Source organism: Salvelinus alpinus, chromosome 4 (genome assembly GCF_045679555.1).
Source record: "Salvelinus alpinus chromosome 4, SLU_Salpinus.1, whole genome shotgun sequence".
Classification (NCBI taxonomy): domain Eukaryota; kingdom Metazoa; phylum Chordata; class Actinopteri; order Salmoniformes; family Salmonidae; genus Salvelinus; species Salvelinus alpinus.
In genome coordinates this window covers 30747076-30765045 of record NC_092089.1, presented here as the reverse complement: position 1 = coordinate 30765045, position 17970 = coordinate 30747076, and the positions used below count along the sequence as shown (strand labels likewise).

The window sequence follows — 17970 nt, the reverse complement described above, 5'->3', positions numbered from 1 at the left end:
TTCCATCTCTCTCTTTCTTTCTCTCTCTCCTCTCTATCTTCTTCTCTCTCCTCTCTATCTTCTTCTCTCTCCTCTCTATCTTCTTCTCTCTCTCCTCTCTATCTTCTTCTCTCTCCTCTCTATCTTCTTCTCTCTCCTCTCTATCTTCTCTCTCCTCTCTATCTTCTCTCTCTCTCCTCTCTATCTTCTCTCTCTCTCCTCTCTATCTTCTCTCTCTCTCTATCTTCTCTCTCTCCTCTCTTCCACTCTCTCCTCTCTATCTTCTCTCTCTCCTCTCTATCTTCTTCTCTCTCCTCTCTATCTTCTCTCTCTCCTCTCTATCTTCTTCTCTCTCATCTCTATCTTCTTCTCTCTCTCCTCTCTATCTTCTTCTCTCTCCTCTCTATCTTCTTCTCTCTCCTCTCTATCTTCTCTCTCCTCTCTATCTTCTCTCTAGCTCCTTCTCTCTCCTCTCTATCTTCTTCTCTCTCCTCTCTATCTTCTTCTCTCTCCTCTCTATCTTCTTCTCTCTCCTCTCTATCTTCTTCTCTCTCCTCTCTATCTTCTTCTCTCTCCTCTCTATCTTCTCTCTCTCCTCTCTATCTTCTTCTCTCTCCTCTCTATCTTCTCTCTCTCTCCTCTCTATCTTCTCTCTCTCTCCTCTCTTCCACTCTCTCCTCTATCTTCTTCTCTCTCCTCTCTATCTTCTCTCTCTCTCCTCTCTATCTTCTCTCTCTCTCCTCTCTTCCACTCTCTCCTCTATCTTCTTCTCTCTCCTCTCTATCTTCTTCTCTCTCCTCTCTATCTTCTTCTCTCTCCTCTCTATCTTCTCTCTCTCTCCTCTCTATCTTCTCTCTCTCTCCTCTCTTCCACTCTCTCCTCTATCTTCTTCTCTCTCCTCTCTATCTTCTCTCTCTCTCCTCTCTTCCACTCTCTCCTCTATCTTCTTCTCTCTCCTCTCTATCTTCTCTCTCTCTCCTCTCTATCTTCTCTCTCTCTCCTCTCTTCCACTCTCTCCTCTATCTTCTTCTCTCTCCTCTCTATCTTCTTCTCTCTCCTCTCTATCTTCTTCTCTCTCCTCTCTATCTTCTTCTCTCTCCTCTCTATCTTCTCTCTCTCCTCTCTATCTTCTTCTCTCTCCTCTCTATCTTCTCTCTCTCTCCTCTCTATCTTCTCTCTCTCTCCTCTCTTCCACTCTCTCCTCTATCTTCTTCTCTCTCCTCTCTATCTTCTTCTCTCTCCTCTCTATCTTCTTCTCTCTCCTCTCTATCTTCTCTCTCTCCTCTCTTCCACTCTCTCCTCTATCTTCTTCTCTCTCCTCTCTATCTTCTTCTCTCTCCTCTCTATCTTCTCTCTCTCCTCTCTTCCACTCTCTCCTCTATCTTCTTCTCTCTCCTCTCTATCTTCTTCTCTCTCCTCTCTATCTTCTTCTCTCTCCTCTCTATCTTCTCTCTCTCCTCTCTTCCACTCTCTCCTCTCTATCTTCTCTCTCTCTCTCCTCTATCTTCTTCTCTCTCCTCTCTATCTTCTCTCTCTCTCTCCTCTCTATCTTCTTCTCTCTCTCGCCTCTCTTTCTTCTTCTGCTCTCTCCTCTATTTCTTCCCATCTCTCCTTCTCTCTTTTTTACCCTCTCTCTCCTTCACTCTTTCTTTCTCAATCCTCTCCCTCTTCTCTCTTTTGTTCTCTCGCCCTCTCTCTCCTTCTTCCAGTCACACAGCTGTCACCAACAGCTGGAAAGTTTAAAAAGACACTCTACTCATCTGGACAGAGTCAAGTGAACAGACACACTCACACACATACGCACGTACACCACCAGTTCTAAAAAAGAACCGTGACTGTTTGTGTCAATGAGAGAATGTGTGGAAAATACGTTCAAAAGGTTCACACAATGGATTGTGGGTGCTTCAGTGTGTGTGTGTGTGTGTGTGTGTGTGTGTGTGTGTGTGTGTGTGTGTGTGTGTGTGTGTGTGTGTGTGTGTGTGTGTGTGTGTGTGTGTGTGTGTGTGTGTGTGTGTGTGTGTGTGTGTGTGTGTGTGTGCATGCGCGCGAATGTGTGTGTGACTCCAGTACAGTGCGTATTCATGTGTTAAAAACCCTTGAGGATGTGCATGAAACGCGATTAGTAATGGCTGTAAATATTTCTGCTTGACATAAACACACGAGACCAGGGTGTGTGTGTGTGTGTGTGTGTGTGTGTGTGTGTGTGTGTGTGTGTGTGTGTGTGTGTGTGTGTGTGTGTGTGTGTGTGTGTGTGTGTGTGTGTGTGTGTGTGTGTGTGTGTGTGTAAACAGTGAATAGACCACCCTGAGAGGCTGTTTGTGTTAGGCGGACAAGGTCAAGAGGTGAGGGAAAGCAGTAAAGAAAAGTGATAAAGAGCAGTAAAGAGGAGAAGAGCCTAATGAATAGATGGAGACTAGAGAAACAGTCAGAAAGAGAAAGTGTGTGTTGTCATGTATGTGTCATTGTCTAGGCACTGCAGGCAGGAGTTACATGGTTCTCTTCTTATAGAGTTTAGTGTGTGTAAAACAGAGGGAGGCTAAGTGACTGAATAGGGAGTGAGGGAGGGGGAGGGAGCACAGAAATACAATGTGTAGAATGTGTGTGTGCTACTGTGTTTTATGAGCAGCAGAGAGGGTCTGTGGAATTGTAAGGGAATGCATATTTTTTTTCCTTTAAACTGTATATGTGTGTGTGTGTGTTTGTGTGTGTGTGTGTGTGTGCGTGTGTGTGTGTGTGTGTGTGTGTGTGTGTGTGTGTGTGTGTGTGTGTGTGTGTGTGTGTGTGTGTGTGTGTGTGTGTGTGTGTGTGTGTGTGTGTGTGTGTGTGTGTGTCTGACTACGGGGGTGAATGAATAGATGGAAAAGGGAGGGGTAAAGTGACAGGGGGAGGAGAGAAAGAGAGAGTGAGAGTTTTGTGACACTATTGAAACTGAAGAAAGAGGAGAAAGAGAGGCAATGGGGAAATGAAAGAAGAAGGGTGTAATAAATCAACGGTTATAGACGTCCGAAACACGGACAGAAACATTCCTAGAATAACACAGAACTTCAGTGAACTACGGAATCGCTCTCACAACAAGTCTACAGTGGCAAGAAAAGTATGTGAACCCTTTGGAATGACCTGGATTTCTGCATCAATTGGTCATCAAATTTGATCTGATCTTCATCTAGTTCACAACAATAGACAAACACATGTATTTTTCTTGTCTATATTGAATACATAATTTAAACATTCAGAGTGTAGGTTGGAAAAAGTATGAACTCCTAGGCTAATGACTTCTCCAAAAGCTAATTGGAGTCAGGAGTCAGCTAACCTGGAGTCCAATCAATGAGATGAGATCAGAGATGTTGGTTAGAGCTGCCTTGCCCTATAAAAACAACTCACAAAATGTGAGTTTGCTATTCACAAGAAGCATTGGCTGATGTAAACCATGCCTCGAACAAAAGCGATCTCAGAAACCTAAGATGAAGAATTGTTGACTTGCATAAAGCTGGAAAGGATTACAAAAGTATGTCTAAAAGCCTTGATGTTCATCAGTCCACGGTAAGACAAATTGTCTATAAATAGAGAAAGTTCAGTACTGTTGCTACTCTCCCTAGGAGTGGCCGTCCTGCAAAGATGACTGCAAGAGCACAGCGCAGAATGCTCAATGAGGTTAAGAAGAATCCTAGTCTCAGCTAAAGACTTACAGAAATCTCTGGAACATGCTAACGTCTCTGTTGACGAGTCTACGATACGTAAAACACTAAACAAGAATGGTGTTCATGGGAGGACACCACAGAAGAAGCTACCACTGTCCAAAAGAAACATTGCTGCACGTCTGAAGTTTGCAAAAGTGCACCTGGATGTTTCACAGCGCTACTGGCAAAATATTCTGTGGAGAGATGAAACTACAGTTGATTGGAAAGAACACACAACACTATGTGTGGAGAAGACAAGGTACAGCACACCAACATCAAAACCTCATCCCAACTGTAAAGTATGGTGGAGGGAGCATCATGGTTTGGGGCTGCTTTGCTGGCTGCTTCAGGGCCTGGACAGCTTGCTATCATCGACGGGAAAATGAATTCCCAAGTTAATCAAGACATTTTGAAGGAGAATGTAAGGCTATCTGTACGCCAATTAAAGCTCAACAGAAGTTAGGTGATGCAACAGGACAATGACCCAAAACACAGAAGTAAATCAACAGAATGGCTTCAACAGAAGAAAATAAACCTTCTGGAGTGGCCCAGTCAGAGTCCTGACCTCAACCCAATTGAGATGCTGTGGCATGACCTCAAGAGAGCAGTTCACACCAGACATCCCAAGAATATTGCTGAACTGAAATAGTTTTGTAAAGAGGGATGGTCCTAAATTCCTCCTGACCGTTGTGCAGTTTTGATCTGCAACTACAGAAAGTGTTTGGTTGAGGTTATTGCTGCCAAATGAGGGTCAACCAGTTATTAAATCCAAGGGTTCACATTCTTTTCCCACCCTGCACTGTGAATGTTTACACGGTGTGTTCAATAAAGACATGAAAACGTATAATTGTTTGTGTGTTATTAGTTTAAGCAGACAGTTATTGTCTATTGTTGTGACCTAGATGAAGATCAGATCAAATTTTATGACCAATTTATGCAGAAATCCAGGTATTTCCAAAGGGTTCACATACTTCTACAGACTTGTGAAAAATTCAAGTCAATGTAGTTCTATAGAGTGGTGAAAGATACAAGTCACTGTAGTTCTATAGAGTGGTGAAAGATACAAGTCACTGTAGTTCTATAGAGTGGTGAAAGATACAAGTCACTGTAGTTCTATAGTGTGGTGAAAGATACAAGTCACTGTAGTTCTATAGAGTGGTGAAAGATACAAGTCACTGTAGTTCTATAGAGTGGTGAAAGATACAAGTCACTGTAGTTCTATAGTGTGGTGAAAGATACAAGTCACTGTAGTTCTATAGAGTGGTGAAAGATACAAGTCACTGTAGTTCTATAGTGTGGTGAAAGATACAAGTCACTGTAGTTCTATAGAGTGGTGAAAGATACAAGTCACTGTAGTTCTATAGAGTGGTGAAAGATACAAGTCACTGTAGTTCTATAGAGTGGTGAAAGATTCAAGTCACTGTAGTTCTATAGAGTGGTGAAAGATACAAGTCACTGTAGTTCTATAGTGTGGTGAAATATACAAGTCACTGCAGTTCTATAGAGTGGTGAAAGATACAAGTCACTGTAGTTCTATAGAGTGGTGAAAGATACAAGTCACTGTAGTTCTATAGAGTGGTGAAAGATACAAGTCACTGTAGTTCTATAGAGTGGTGAAAGATACAAGTCACTGCAGTTCTATAGAGTGGTGAAAGATACAAGTCACTGTAGTTCTATAGTGTGGTGAAAGATACAAGTCACTGTAGTTCTATAGAGTGGTGAAAGATACAAGTCACTGTAGTTCTATAGAGTGGTGAAAGATACAAGTCACTGTAGTTCTATAGAGTGGTGAAAGATACAAGTCACTGTAGTTCTATAGTGTGGTGAAAGATACAAGTCACTGTAGTTCTATAGAGTGGTGAAAGATACAAGTCACTGTAGTTCTATAGAGTGGTGAAAGATACAAGTCACTGTAGTTCTATAGAGTGGTGAAAGATACAAGTCACTGTAGTTCTATAGAGTGGTGAAAGATACAAGTCACTGTAGTTCTATAGAGTGGTGAAAGATACAAGTCACTGCAGTTCTATAGAGTGGTGAAAGATACAAGTCACTGTAGTTCTATAGTGTGGTGAAAGATACAAGTCACTGTAGTTCTATAGAGTGGTGAAAGATACAAGTCACTGTAGTTCTATAGAGTGGTGAAAGATACAAGTCACTGTAGTTCTATAGAGTGGTGAAAGATACAAGTCACTGTAGTTCTATAGTGTGGTGAAAGATACAAGTCACTGTAGTTCTATAGAGTGGTGAAAGATACAAGTCACTGTAGTTCTATAGAGTGGTGAAAGATACAAGTCACTGTAGTTCTATAGTGTGGTGAAAGATACAAGTCACTGTAGTTCTATAGAGTGGTGAAAGATACAAGTCACTGTAGTTCTATAGAGTGGTGAAAGATACAAGTCACTGTAGTTCTATAGAGTGGTGAAAGATACAAGTCACTGTAGTTCTATAGAGTGGTGAAAGATACAAGTCACTGTAGTTCTATAGAGTGGTGAAAGATACAAGTCACTGTAGTTCTATAGAGTGGTGAAAGATACAAGTCACTGTAGTTCTATAGAGTGGTGAAAGATACAAGTCACTGTAGTTCTATAGAGTGGTGAAAGATACAAGTCACTGTAGTTCTATAGAGTGGTGAAAGATACAAGTCACTGTAGTTCTACAGAGTGGTGAAAGATACAAGTCACTGTAGTTCTATAGAGTGGTGAAAGATACAAGTCACTGTAGTTCTATAGAGTGGTGAAAGATACAAGTCACTGTAGTTCTATAGTGTGGTGAAAGATACAAGTCACTGTAGTTCTATAGAGTGGTGAAAGATACAAGTCACTGTAGTTCTATAGTGTGGTGAAAGATACAAGTCACTGTAGTTCTATAGTGTGGTGAAAGATACAAGTCACTGTAGTTCTACAGAGTGGTGAAAGATACAAGTCACTGTAGTTCTATAGTGTGGTGAAAGATACAAGTCACTGTAGTTCTATAGAGTGGTGAAAGATACAAGTCACTGTAGTTCTATAGAGTGGTGAAAGATACAAGTCACTGTAGTTCTATAGTGTGGTGAAAGATACAAGTCACTGTAGTTCTATAGAGTGGTGAAAGATACAAGTCACTGTAGTTCTATAGAGTGGTGAAAGATACAAGTCACTGTAGTTCTATAGAGTGGTGAAAGATACAAGTCACTGTAGTTCTATAGAGTGGTGAAAGATACAAGTCACTGTAGTTCTATAGAGTGGTGAAAGATTCAAGTCACTGTAGTTCTATAGAGTGGTGAAAGATACAAGTCACTGTAGTTCTATAGTGTGGTGAAAGATACAAGTCACTGCAGTTCTATAGAGTGGTGAAAGATACAAGTCACTGTAGTTCTATAGAGTGGTGAAAGATACAAGTCACTGTAGTTCTATAGAGTGGTGAAAGATACAAGTCACTGTAGTTCTATAGAGTGGTGAAAGATACAAGTCACTGCAGTTCTATAGTGTGGTGAAAGATACAAGTCACTGTAGTTCTATAGAGTGGTGAAAGATACAAGTCACTGTAGTTCTATAGAGTGGTGAAAGATACAAGTCACTGTAGTTCTATAGAGTGGTGAAAGATACAAGTCACTGTAGTTCTATAGAGTGGTGAAAGATACAAGTCACTGTAGTTCTATAGAGTGGTGAAAGATACAAGTCACTGTAGTTCTATAGAGTGGTGAAAGATACAAGTCACTGTAGTTCTATAGAGTGGTGAAAGATACAAGTCACTGTAGTTCTATAGAGTGGTGAAAGATACAAGTCACTGTAGTTCTACAGAGTGGTGAAAGATACAAGTCACTGTAGTTCTATAGAGTGGTGAAAGATACAAGTCACTGTAGTTCTATAGTGTGGTGAAAGATACAAGTCACTGTAGTTCTATAGTGTGGTGAAAGATACAAGTCACTGTAGTTCTATAGTGTGGTGAAAGATACAAGTCACTGTAGTTCTACAGAGTGGTGAAAGATACAAGTCACTGTAGTTCTATAGAGTGGTGAAAGACAGAGAGAGTGAAGACCAATCTAATAGAGCAGTTATAGTCTGAGGTATGTTTTACTACTGGGGGGGGGAGAAAGGGGGAGAAGGAGTGAGAAGGGTAAAGGGGAGAGAGTGATAGCTACTGAATAGACCTGTGAGAGAGTCCGAGAATATTGTTGTAGGCCAGTGAAAGTTATAGGTGTGCTGTGCTTTAGAGCTGGGCAAAGGGGGAGGATAGGGGGGGTCAGTAATAAATAGATAGAAGAAAGAGAGAAGGAAAGAGAGAGTTGATGCATGGCAGTAGTTGTGTGAGCAAATGAAAGACAGAGGGAGTAAGTTACAATAAGCTAAGTTACAGGAGGGGAGGAGGGAGTTACAGGTGTATTTTACTGGAGGTGAGGAGGGGAGAAGGAGAGAGGAGGGGAAAGGAGAGGGGAGAAATAGGGATGAGGGTAGAGATGGGGAGGGGGGAGAAGGAGGGAGGGGGAGAAGGAGGGGAGAGGGGAGAGGAGGGAGGGGATGGGTGAGAAATAGGGAGGAGGGGGAGGAGGGGAGTCGAAGGGGGAGAAGGAGGGAGGAGGAAGGAGGGAGGAGGGAACGAAGAGGGAGGAGGAGAAGGAGGGGAGGGTCTGTCTGTCTGTAATAAATAGGGCTATTAGTAAGAGGGCAATCAACCAGGGTCTCCCTCACCAAGACCCAGGGGCTTTGTACTACTGAGGTCTACTCTTACTGCCACACCAGTGGAGGCTGCTGAAGGGAGGACGGCTCATAGGAATGGCTGGAATGGAGTCAATGGGATAGAATGGTACTATTCCATTGACTACATTCCAGCCATTACTATGAGCCGTCCTCCCTTCAACAATCTCCACTGTGCAACACAGTACAGAGGACAGAGAGGATGCCCACACTGACAGACCAATCAACTGCACTTCTACAAACACAGACAGAAAAACACTATTGGGATGCCCATAAACAGCAAAACACAGAAGTTCTGTAAACACACAAACGCTAAGTCTTGATCACACAGAACATTCCACTGTGAAAGCTGTTGTTGACCACACAAACACACACACCCTGCTGGGTGTGCCCTAGTTAACTCCTTAGGGGAACAGACGTTCTTGGGAACCTTCCTCTGCAGCTGTTTCCACACGGATCATCTAGGTGACGGAACAGGGATTGCCCACCTGGGAATGGCCCCTAGTCCTCTCAGCCTGTCCTGGGCCTCACATCACTAAACAGCTGTACATATCAACTCAAGAACACACAGACACTGAAACAGACAAAGATACACACAAACAACACACACACTCCCAGATGAGTTTATGTGTAATCTGTTGGTCAGCTTCCTAACTGAACAACAGGTCAGACTTGTATTCTGACCTGGCTAATGATAAAGCATGTTTTCCAGCCTGTAGCCTTGACCTATAACCCTGAGATATGGACATGGATGTAGACTCCAACGACACCACAGTCAGTCAGTCTCCAGCCATAGGAGTCTCCAGCCATGTCTCAGAGTTAGCCTTGACCCAGGAAGAGGAAGCCGAGCCTCCAAGTGATAAACACTACAATAGACTCTCATACATCACTGCACAGGAAGCCAGCTGTCTGTCCACCACCTCCCAAGATGGACGACCCACTTTATCAGGTCATCACATTGAAACAGATCTACACTGAGACATACTCATTGTGTCTGTTCACTAGAAGGATAGAATCAAATGTGAAATGGACATGTTCTATTTCTCTGAACGCTTCATAAACACACATATGCACAAACAGGAGTTTGGATGCAGCACAGGGTCACAAGGACACCGCTGCCCCTGGAGCTATTTGGAAGGGACCCAGACGAAAACAAACTTAGTCAGTATGGATAGCATGGCTGATAATAATTACACACACACTCCACTGTTTCAACACAGCACAAAACAATCTCGACAAAGTGTGTGTGTGTGTGTGTGTGTGTGTGTGTGTGTGTGTGTGTGTGTGTGTGTGTGTGTGTGTGTGTGTGTGTGTGTGTGTGTGTGTGTGTGTGTGTGTGTGTGTGTGTGTGTGTGTGTGTGTGTCCTATCCAGCACATCTGGGTCTGTTCGGGACTTCATAACTACTCTAAACAATAATAATTTTGTCATTGCTGGACTTTTCAGAGAACAATACTGCCGTTATCTTATCCAAGACACTCTGGGAGAGAGGGCAGGATATGTCTCTCTCAACATCCATCTCTGTTGTGTGTGAGACCATTACCATGATAATACTATGCTCTGGCTGTTCAGACAGTACATACCCGTTTTGTAGAGTAATTGTTGCTTCAACTACGTCATATGATACAGTACAGACAGTACTTGGATCATGCTGTAAATCAGGGTGGATGAAGTTGCCTCCAGAAACTGACCTAAGATCAGTGGTTTAGCAAGGGTAAGCTGATCCCAGATCTGTGCCTAGCAGCAACATCTACCAGCAGTGTAACTCAAGCGGTACTTATCTTAGACCATACAGTAAACTGGACTGCTCTTAATATAGATCCTGTGATAAAGCTGTCATACATCTCTCATTATAGCACTCTCTGTGGATTAAGCTGACTGTTATAGATGCAGTCATACAGTATAGTATATTATATACATGGCCAGAAGTATGTGGACACCTGCTCGTCGAACATCTCATTCCAAAATCATGGGTCTTATTATGGAGTTGGTCCCCCCTTTGCTGCTATAACAGCCTCTGCTCTTCTGGGAAGGCTTTTCACTAGATGCTGGAACATTGCTGCAGGGACTTACTTCCATTCAGTCACAAGAGCATTAGTGAGGTTGGGTACTGATGTCGGCGTTCCAATTCATCCCAAAGGTGTTCGATGGGGTTGAGGTCAGGCCTCTGTGCAGGCCAGTCAAGTTCTTCTACACCGATCTCGACAAAGCATTTCTGGAGCCTCCCGAGTTGCACAGCAGTCTAAGGCACTGCATCGCGTCACTACAGGCGTCACTACAGACCCGGCTTCGATCCCAGGCTGTGACGCAGCCAGCCGCGACCGCGAGACTCATGAGGCAGTGCACAATTGGCCCATCATTTGGCCGGCTGGGATGTCCTTGTCCCATCGCGCTCTAGCAACTCCTTGTGGCGGGCTGACTCGTGTTGCCAGTTGTACGGTGTTTCCTACGACACATCGATGCGGCTGGCTTCCGGGTTAAGCGAGCAGTGTGTCAAGAAGCAGTGCAGCATGGCAGGGTCGTGTTTTGGAGGATGCAGGGTTCTCGACCTTCGCCTCTCCCAAGTCCATACGGGAGTTGCAGCGATGGGACAAGACTATAACTACCAATTGGATACCACAAAATTGGGGAGAAAAAGGGGTAAAAAGTACACAAAAATATATATAATAATAAAATAAAAAATCTAGAATGTCATTGTATGCTGTAGCATTAAGATTTCCCTTCACTGGAACTAAGGGGCCTAGCCTGAACCATGAAAAACAGCCCCAGAACATTATTCCTCCTCCACCAAACTGTACAGTTGGCACTATGCATTGGGGCAGGTAGCGTTCTCCTAGACTCGTCCGTCGGACTGCCAGATGGTAGAGTGTGATGCCTCACTCCAGAGAACGCGTTTCCACTGCTCCAGAGTGCAATGGCGGCAAGCACACCAGAGGACACTTGGCATTGTGCATGGTGATCTTAGGCTTGTGTGCGGCTGCTTGGCCATGGAAACCCATTTAATTATGCACCAGACGAACAGCTCTGACGTTGTTTCCAGAGGCAGTTTGGAACTCGGTAGTGAGTGTTGCAACAGAGGACAGATGATTTTTATGTGCTACACGCTTCAGCACTCGGCGGTCCCGTTCTGTGAGCTTGTGTGGCCAACCACTTCGCGGCTGAGCCATTGTTGCTCCTAGACATTTCCACTTCATAGCACTTACAGTTGACCGGGGAAACTCTAGCAGGGCAAAAAAATTGACGAACTGACTTGTTGGAAAGGTGGCATCCTATGATGATGCCACGTTGAAAGTCATTGAGCTCTTCAGTAAGCGCCATTCTACTGCCAATGTTTGTCTATGGAGATTGCATGGCGGTGTGCTTGATTTTATACACAACGGATATGGCTGACATAGCATAATCCACTAATTTGAAGGGGTGTCCACATACTTTTGTATATATAGTGTATATTAGATACAGTAGATAAGGCCTAGGTGCTTGTTGTGTGGAGGCATGCTCCCTTGACACTGAGTAAATATTGACTCTAGAGTAGATGTGGGAAAGAGAGCAAGGGAAGAATGAAAGAGAGAGAAGACAGAGAGAGGGAGTGTGAGAGAGAAAGGAAGAGGTGTAGTCTTTCTTAATAGTTCCTTTCACTCAGAAGTCTGGTCAAAGTGTACTCCTCTCACTTTTTTCTCCTTCAGTCGGTTTCTCTCCACATTCCCCTCTCTCTCTCTCTCTCTCTCTATGTCTCTCTCTCTCTCTCTCTCTATGTCTCTCTCTCTCTCTCTCTCTCTCTCTCTCTCTCTCTCTCTCTCTCTCTCTCTCTCTCTCTCTCTCTCTCTCTCTCTCTCTCTCTCTCTCTCTCTCTCTCTCTCTCTCTCTCTCTCTCTCTCTCTCTCTCTCTCTCTCTCTCTCTCTCTATATATATATATATACAGTACATATATATATACACATCACAGGACTGTTGTTAATATATATATTCCCCATTAACTCCAGTAACTTTCTGACCCCTATCTCTGACCTTCTACACTTATAGAAAAAAAGGGCTATCTAGAACCTAAAAGGATTCTTCGGCTGTCCCCATAGGAGAACCATTTTGAAGAACCCTTTTTGGTTCCAGGTAGAATCCTTTTGGGTTCCATTTCCACAACAACAAAAAATCTAAGAGTGTACTGCATTTCTCTACCCACTCTCTTTCTTTCAGCACCTCTATCTCTTTCTCTCTCTCTACCTCTGTGATCGCTCTCTCTATCTATCTATCTATCTATCTAACTATAAATCTACCTCTCTGTGAGTCCTCCATCTCTCTCTCTACCTCTATATCTATCTCTACCTCTCTGTGACCTCTCTCGCTCTCTCAGGTCTCTCTCCCTCTCCCTGTGTTTGCTATGCCCTTCTCTCCCCATCTCCCCTCCACCCTCCCCCTGCATACAGATTTCTATACACAATACCTTCTTTCACTACTACTTAAATGAGTCACTCCCCCCCCTCTACTTTTCTCCTCTCCCTCCTTCCTCTATCCCTCTCTCAGTTCCCCCATTGCTTCTATGCAACAGAGTAAACACATGTACACACACATGATCGGGCTTAAACATAGAATGTTGTGACACACATTCACATAGTACACCCACACAAATATGTAGCCTGGTGAGTGAACCATCACAGGACTGTTGTTAATGCCACTGGTACACACGGACAGCTGCCAACAGCTAAATGTGTTTAACACACACACACACACACACACACACACACACACACACACACACACACACACACACACACACACACACACACACACACACACACACACACACACACACACACACACACACACACACACACACACACACAGGGGAAACACGCACACACACAAGATACACACACACAGCTCCTCTCTGATAGTTAAAATCACACAGGACAATCCATCATGATTATGTCATATTGACTGTAGAATGAGATGTGGCTGGATCAGACAGTGATGTCATACATTCCAAGGTTCCTCAGGAAGTATGTCCACACTAGGAGCCAGTAAATAGAACTCCATGGATTTGACTGGGACTGAGTGAAACAACATGAACCGTTGGCTCCAGGGAACACTTCCTGGTCTCTTTTATGACATTCTAGGGTCAAATCCCATCCAAAGATTGTTAACCCATCTGGTACTATGGGAATACCACACACTACAGATACAGGTCACAGCCATATCCCCCACCCCACACACACCAACACACTACAGCTACTATACAGAGAGTAATCCAGTCGATAACATTAGAATCACAAGACCTGCAAGCTCATAAGGCCAGATCTGGCGTTACATACATACATACACACACACACACACACACACACACACACACACACACACACACACACACACACACACACACACACACACACACACACACACACACACACACACACACACACACACACACACACACACACACACACACACACACACACGCACACACCACACACACCGCTTTGCTTGTGTAAGCGTGAAGGATATTCCGATCATAACGGTAAAAGCCCAGAGCAGTACAAGCAGCCAGACAGTTTCCATATGACTGCCCATACACAACGTACTACTGTACAGCCAGCCGTCACTACCACAGATACTGTATCACTATGGCCATACAGGAACCACCTCCTAGTTAACTACTGGTGTTACTAACTATACACTCATAAAGGAACCACCTCCTAGTTAACTACTGGTGTTACTAACTATACACTCATACAGGAACCACCTCCTAGTTAACTACTGGTGTTACTAACTATACACTCATACAGGAACCTCCTCCTAGTTAACTACTGGTGTTACTAACTCTACACTCATACAGGAACTACCTCCTAGTTAACTACTGGTGTTACTAACTCTACACTCATACAGGAACTACCTCCTAGTTAACTACTGGTGTTACTAACTCTACACTCATACAGGAACCTCCTCCTAGTTAACTACTGGTGTTACTAACTATACACTCATACAGGAACCTCCTCCTATTAACTACTGGTGTTACTAACTATACACTCATACAGGAACCTCCTCCTAGTTAACTACTGGTGTTACTAACTATACACTCATACAGGAACCTCCTCCTAGTTTACTACTGGTGTTACTAACTCTACACTCATACAGGAACCTCCTCCTAGTTAACTACTGGTGTTACTAACTATACACTCATACAGGAACCAGCTCCGAGTTAACTACTGGTGTTACTAACTATACACTCATACAGGAACCTCCTCCTAGTTAACTACTGGTGTTACTAACTATACACTCATACAAGAACCAGATCCTAGTTAACTACTGGTGTTACTAACTATACACTCATACAGGAACCACCTCCTAGTTAACTACTGGTGTTACTAACTATACACTCATACAGGAACCAGCTCCTAGTTAACTACTGGTGTTACTAACTATACACTCATACAGGAACCACCTCCTAGTTAACTACTGGTGTTACTAACTATACACTCATACAGGAACCTCCTCCTAGTTAACTACTGGTGTTACTAACTCTACACTCATACAGGAACCAGCTCCTAGTTAACTACTGGTGTTACTAACTATACACTCATACAGGAACCACCTCCTAGTTAACTACTGGTGTTACTAACTATACACTCATACAGGAACCAGCTCCTAGTTAACTACTGGTGTTACTAACTATACACTCATACAGGAACCTCCTCCTAGTTAACTACTGGTGTTACTAACTATACACTCATACAGGAACCTCCTCCTAGTTAACTACTGGTGTTACTAACTATACACTCATACAGAAACCACCTCCTAGTTTACTACTGGTGAGAACCACCTCCTAGTTAACTACTGGTGTTACTAACTAAACACTCATACAGGAACCAGCTCCGAGTTAACTACTGGTGTTACTAACTATACACTCATACAGGAACCTCCTCCTAGTTAACTACTGGTGTTACTAACTATACACTCATACAGGAACCTCCTCCTAGTTAACTACTGGTGTTACTAACTATACACTCATACAAGAACCAGATCCTAGTTAACTACTGGTGTTACTAACTATACACTCATACAGGAACCACCTCCTAGTTAACTACTGGTGTTACTAACTATACACTCATACAGGAACCAGCTCCTAGTTAACTACTGGTGTTACTAACTCTACACTCATACAGGAACCACCTCCTAGTTAACTACTGGTGTTACTAACTATACACTCATACAGGAACCTCCTCCTAGTTAACTACTGGTGTTACTAACTCTACACTCATACAGGAACCAGATCCTAGTTAACTACTGGTGTTACTAACTATACACTCATACAGGAACCACCTCCTAGTTAACTACTGGTGTTACTAACTATACACTCATACAGGAACCAGCTCCTAGTTAACTACTGGTGTTACTAACTATACACTCATACAGGAACCTCCTCCTAGTTAACTACTGGTGTTACTAACTATACACTCATACAGGAACCTCCTCCTAGTTAACTACTGGTGTTACTAACTATACACTCATACAGAAACCACCTCCTAGTTTACTACTGGTGAGAACCACCTCCTAGTTAACTACTGGTGTTACTAACTATACACTCATACAGGAACCAGATCCTAGTTAACTACTGGTGTTACTAACTATACACTCATACAGGAACCACCTCCTAGTTAACTACTGGTGTTACTAACTATACACTCATACAAGAACCAGCTCCTAGTTAACTACTGGTGTTACTAACTCTACACTCATACAGGAACCTCCTCCTAGTTAACTACTGGTGTTACTAACTCTACACTCATACAGGAACCTCCTCCTAGTTAACTACTGGTGTTACTAACTATACACTCATACAGAAACCACCTCCTAGTTTACTACTGGTGTTACTAACTATACACTCATACAGGAACCAGCTCCTAGTTAACTACTGGTGTTACTAACTATACACTCATACAGGAACCTCCTCCTAGTTAACTACTGGTGTTACTAACTCTACACTCATACAGAAACCACCTCCTAGTTTACTACTGGTGTTACTAACTATACACTCATACAGGAACCTCCTCCTAGTTAACTACTGGTGTTACTAACTCTACACTCATACAGGAACCACCTCCTAGTTAACTACTGGTGTTACTAACTCTACACTCATACAGGAACCACCTCCTAGTTAACTACTGGTGTTACTAACTATACACTCATACAGGAACCTCCTCCTAGTTAACTACTGGTGTTACTAACTATACACTCATACAGGAACCACCTCCTAGTTAACTACTGGTGTTACTAACTATACACTCATACAGGAACCACCTCCTAGTTAACTACTGGTGTTACTAACTATACACTCATATAGGAACCACCTCCTAGTTAACTACTGGTGTTACTAACTATACACTCATACAGTAACCACCTCCTAGTTAACTACTGGTGTTACTAACTATACACTCATACAGAAACCACCTCCTAGTTTACTACTGGTGAGAACCACCTCCTAGTTAGCTCTTACCTGTGAGAAGCACCGACGATACTCATGCTCTGCTCCCGAACACCTGTAGTTCTGGGGGGGTAATCTCTGTCCCCCTGTCTCCCCCTCGGCCAGGGGGTGGGGATGCTGCTGATGTTGCAGGGGGTAGATGTTGGGTTGGGGGGGTCCAGGGTGAGGGGATTGGAGCTGAGGGTTGAACCCATAGGGGGACTCTCTCTCTCTGTGCTGGGGGGAGGAGCGGTGGAGAGGGGGGGAGTAGGGGTGAGAGAGAGAGGGGGAGTAGGGGTGAGGCAGAGGGGGGAGGGGAGGAGGGGCGCGTCTGTCAATGATTCTGTCGTGGTTGGGCTGGAAGGGAGATGGCCTGTGTGAGTGAGGAAGTGTCGAGGGCACTCTCTCTCTTTCTCTCCCTCTCTCCCTCCCTCTCTCCCTCCCTCGCTCCGCAGCAGCTTGTCTCTGTCTGTCCGTCTGTCTGTGAGTGTCCGTGTCCCTCTGTCCATTCCTTTCTGGTTTAGCTATGGTTGTCGTTATTAACGCCTTAGCGACAGGTGACTCCGTACTCTCCCCCTCTGTCTTCCTTTCCTCCTCTCTCCTCTCATGCTCCCTCTCTCCCCTATTCCCTTTGTGGTTTTTGCCTCCCTCCCTCTCCTTCTCTCCCCTCCTCTTCTCTTCTCCGGATCTGTCCATTTGGTCAATGTTAACCACAGTTCCCTCCTGCCCCTCGGTCTCTAGTACCAGGGTTGCTATGGTAGCATTGCCGTGCTCAGTGTGGCGGGCCTGCCGGTGTAATGGCAGAGAGAAGGGAACCCTGCCGTAACCAAACTGACCCGGACGGATAGAAGAGGACCTGAGAGAGAGAGAGAGAGAGAGAGAGGGGGGATTTAAACAGGGAAATATTACACATGATGACAGAACTCTTATCTGCTCTTAAAATGATTGACATTCTCCACAACTGGAGCCAACAGCTTACAGCCTACAGTGAGAGTTAGAGGCAGAGCACAGGAGAGTGAGAGCCCTAAGGAGTCTATCTGTATGGAGGTCATGATATTGAGCAGAACTAGTGATCTAATGGCACAGCAACTCACACTCCCATGACTCACATCAACCGAATGACTCAACTCATACTACTAACACCTTAACAACAACGTCTTAACATTTACATGACGTCTAAAACAACATCTAC

At 43.8% G+C, this 17970-nt stretch overlaps 1 protein-coding gene across 3 annotated transcripts in view; it reads right to left on the bottom strand.

Moving 5' to 3' along the window:
* Nucleotides 1-17970, bottom strand: part of LOC139572293 (thrombospondin type-1 domain-containing protein 4-like) — an 86117-nt gene that overhangs the window by 57860 nt on the left and 10287 nt on the right. For all 3 annotated transcript variants that reach the window (XM_071394956.1, XM_071394954.1, XM_071394955.1), the window contains exon 4: nucleotides 16812-17634. In XM_071394956.1, the coding sequence (XP_071251057.1) occupies nucleotides 16812-17634 (823 nt within the window). The remainder of the gene's footprint in view (nucleotides 1-16811; nucleotides 17635-17970) is intronic.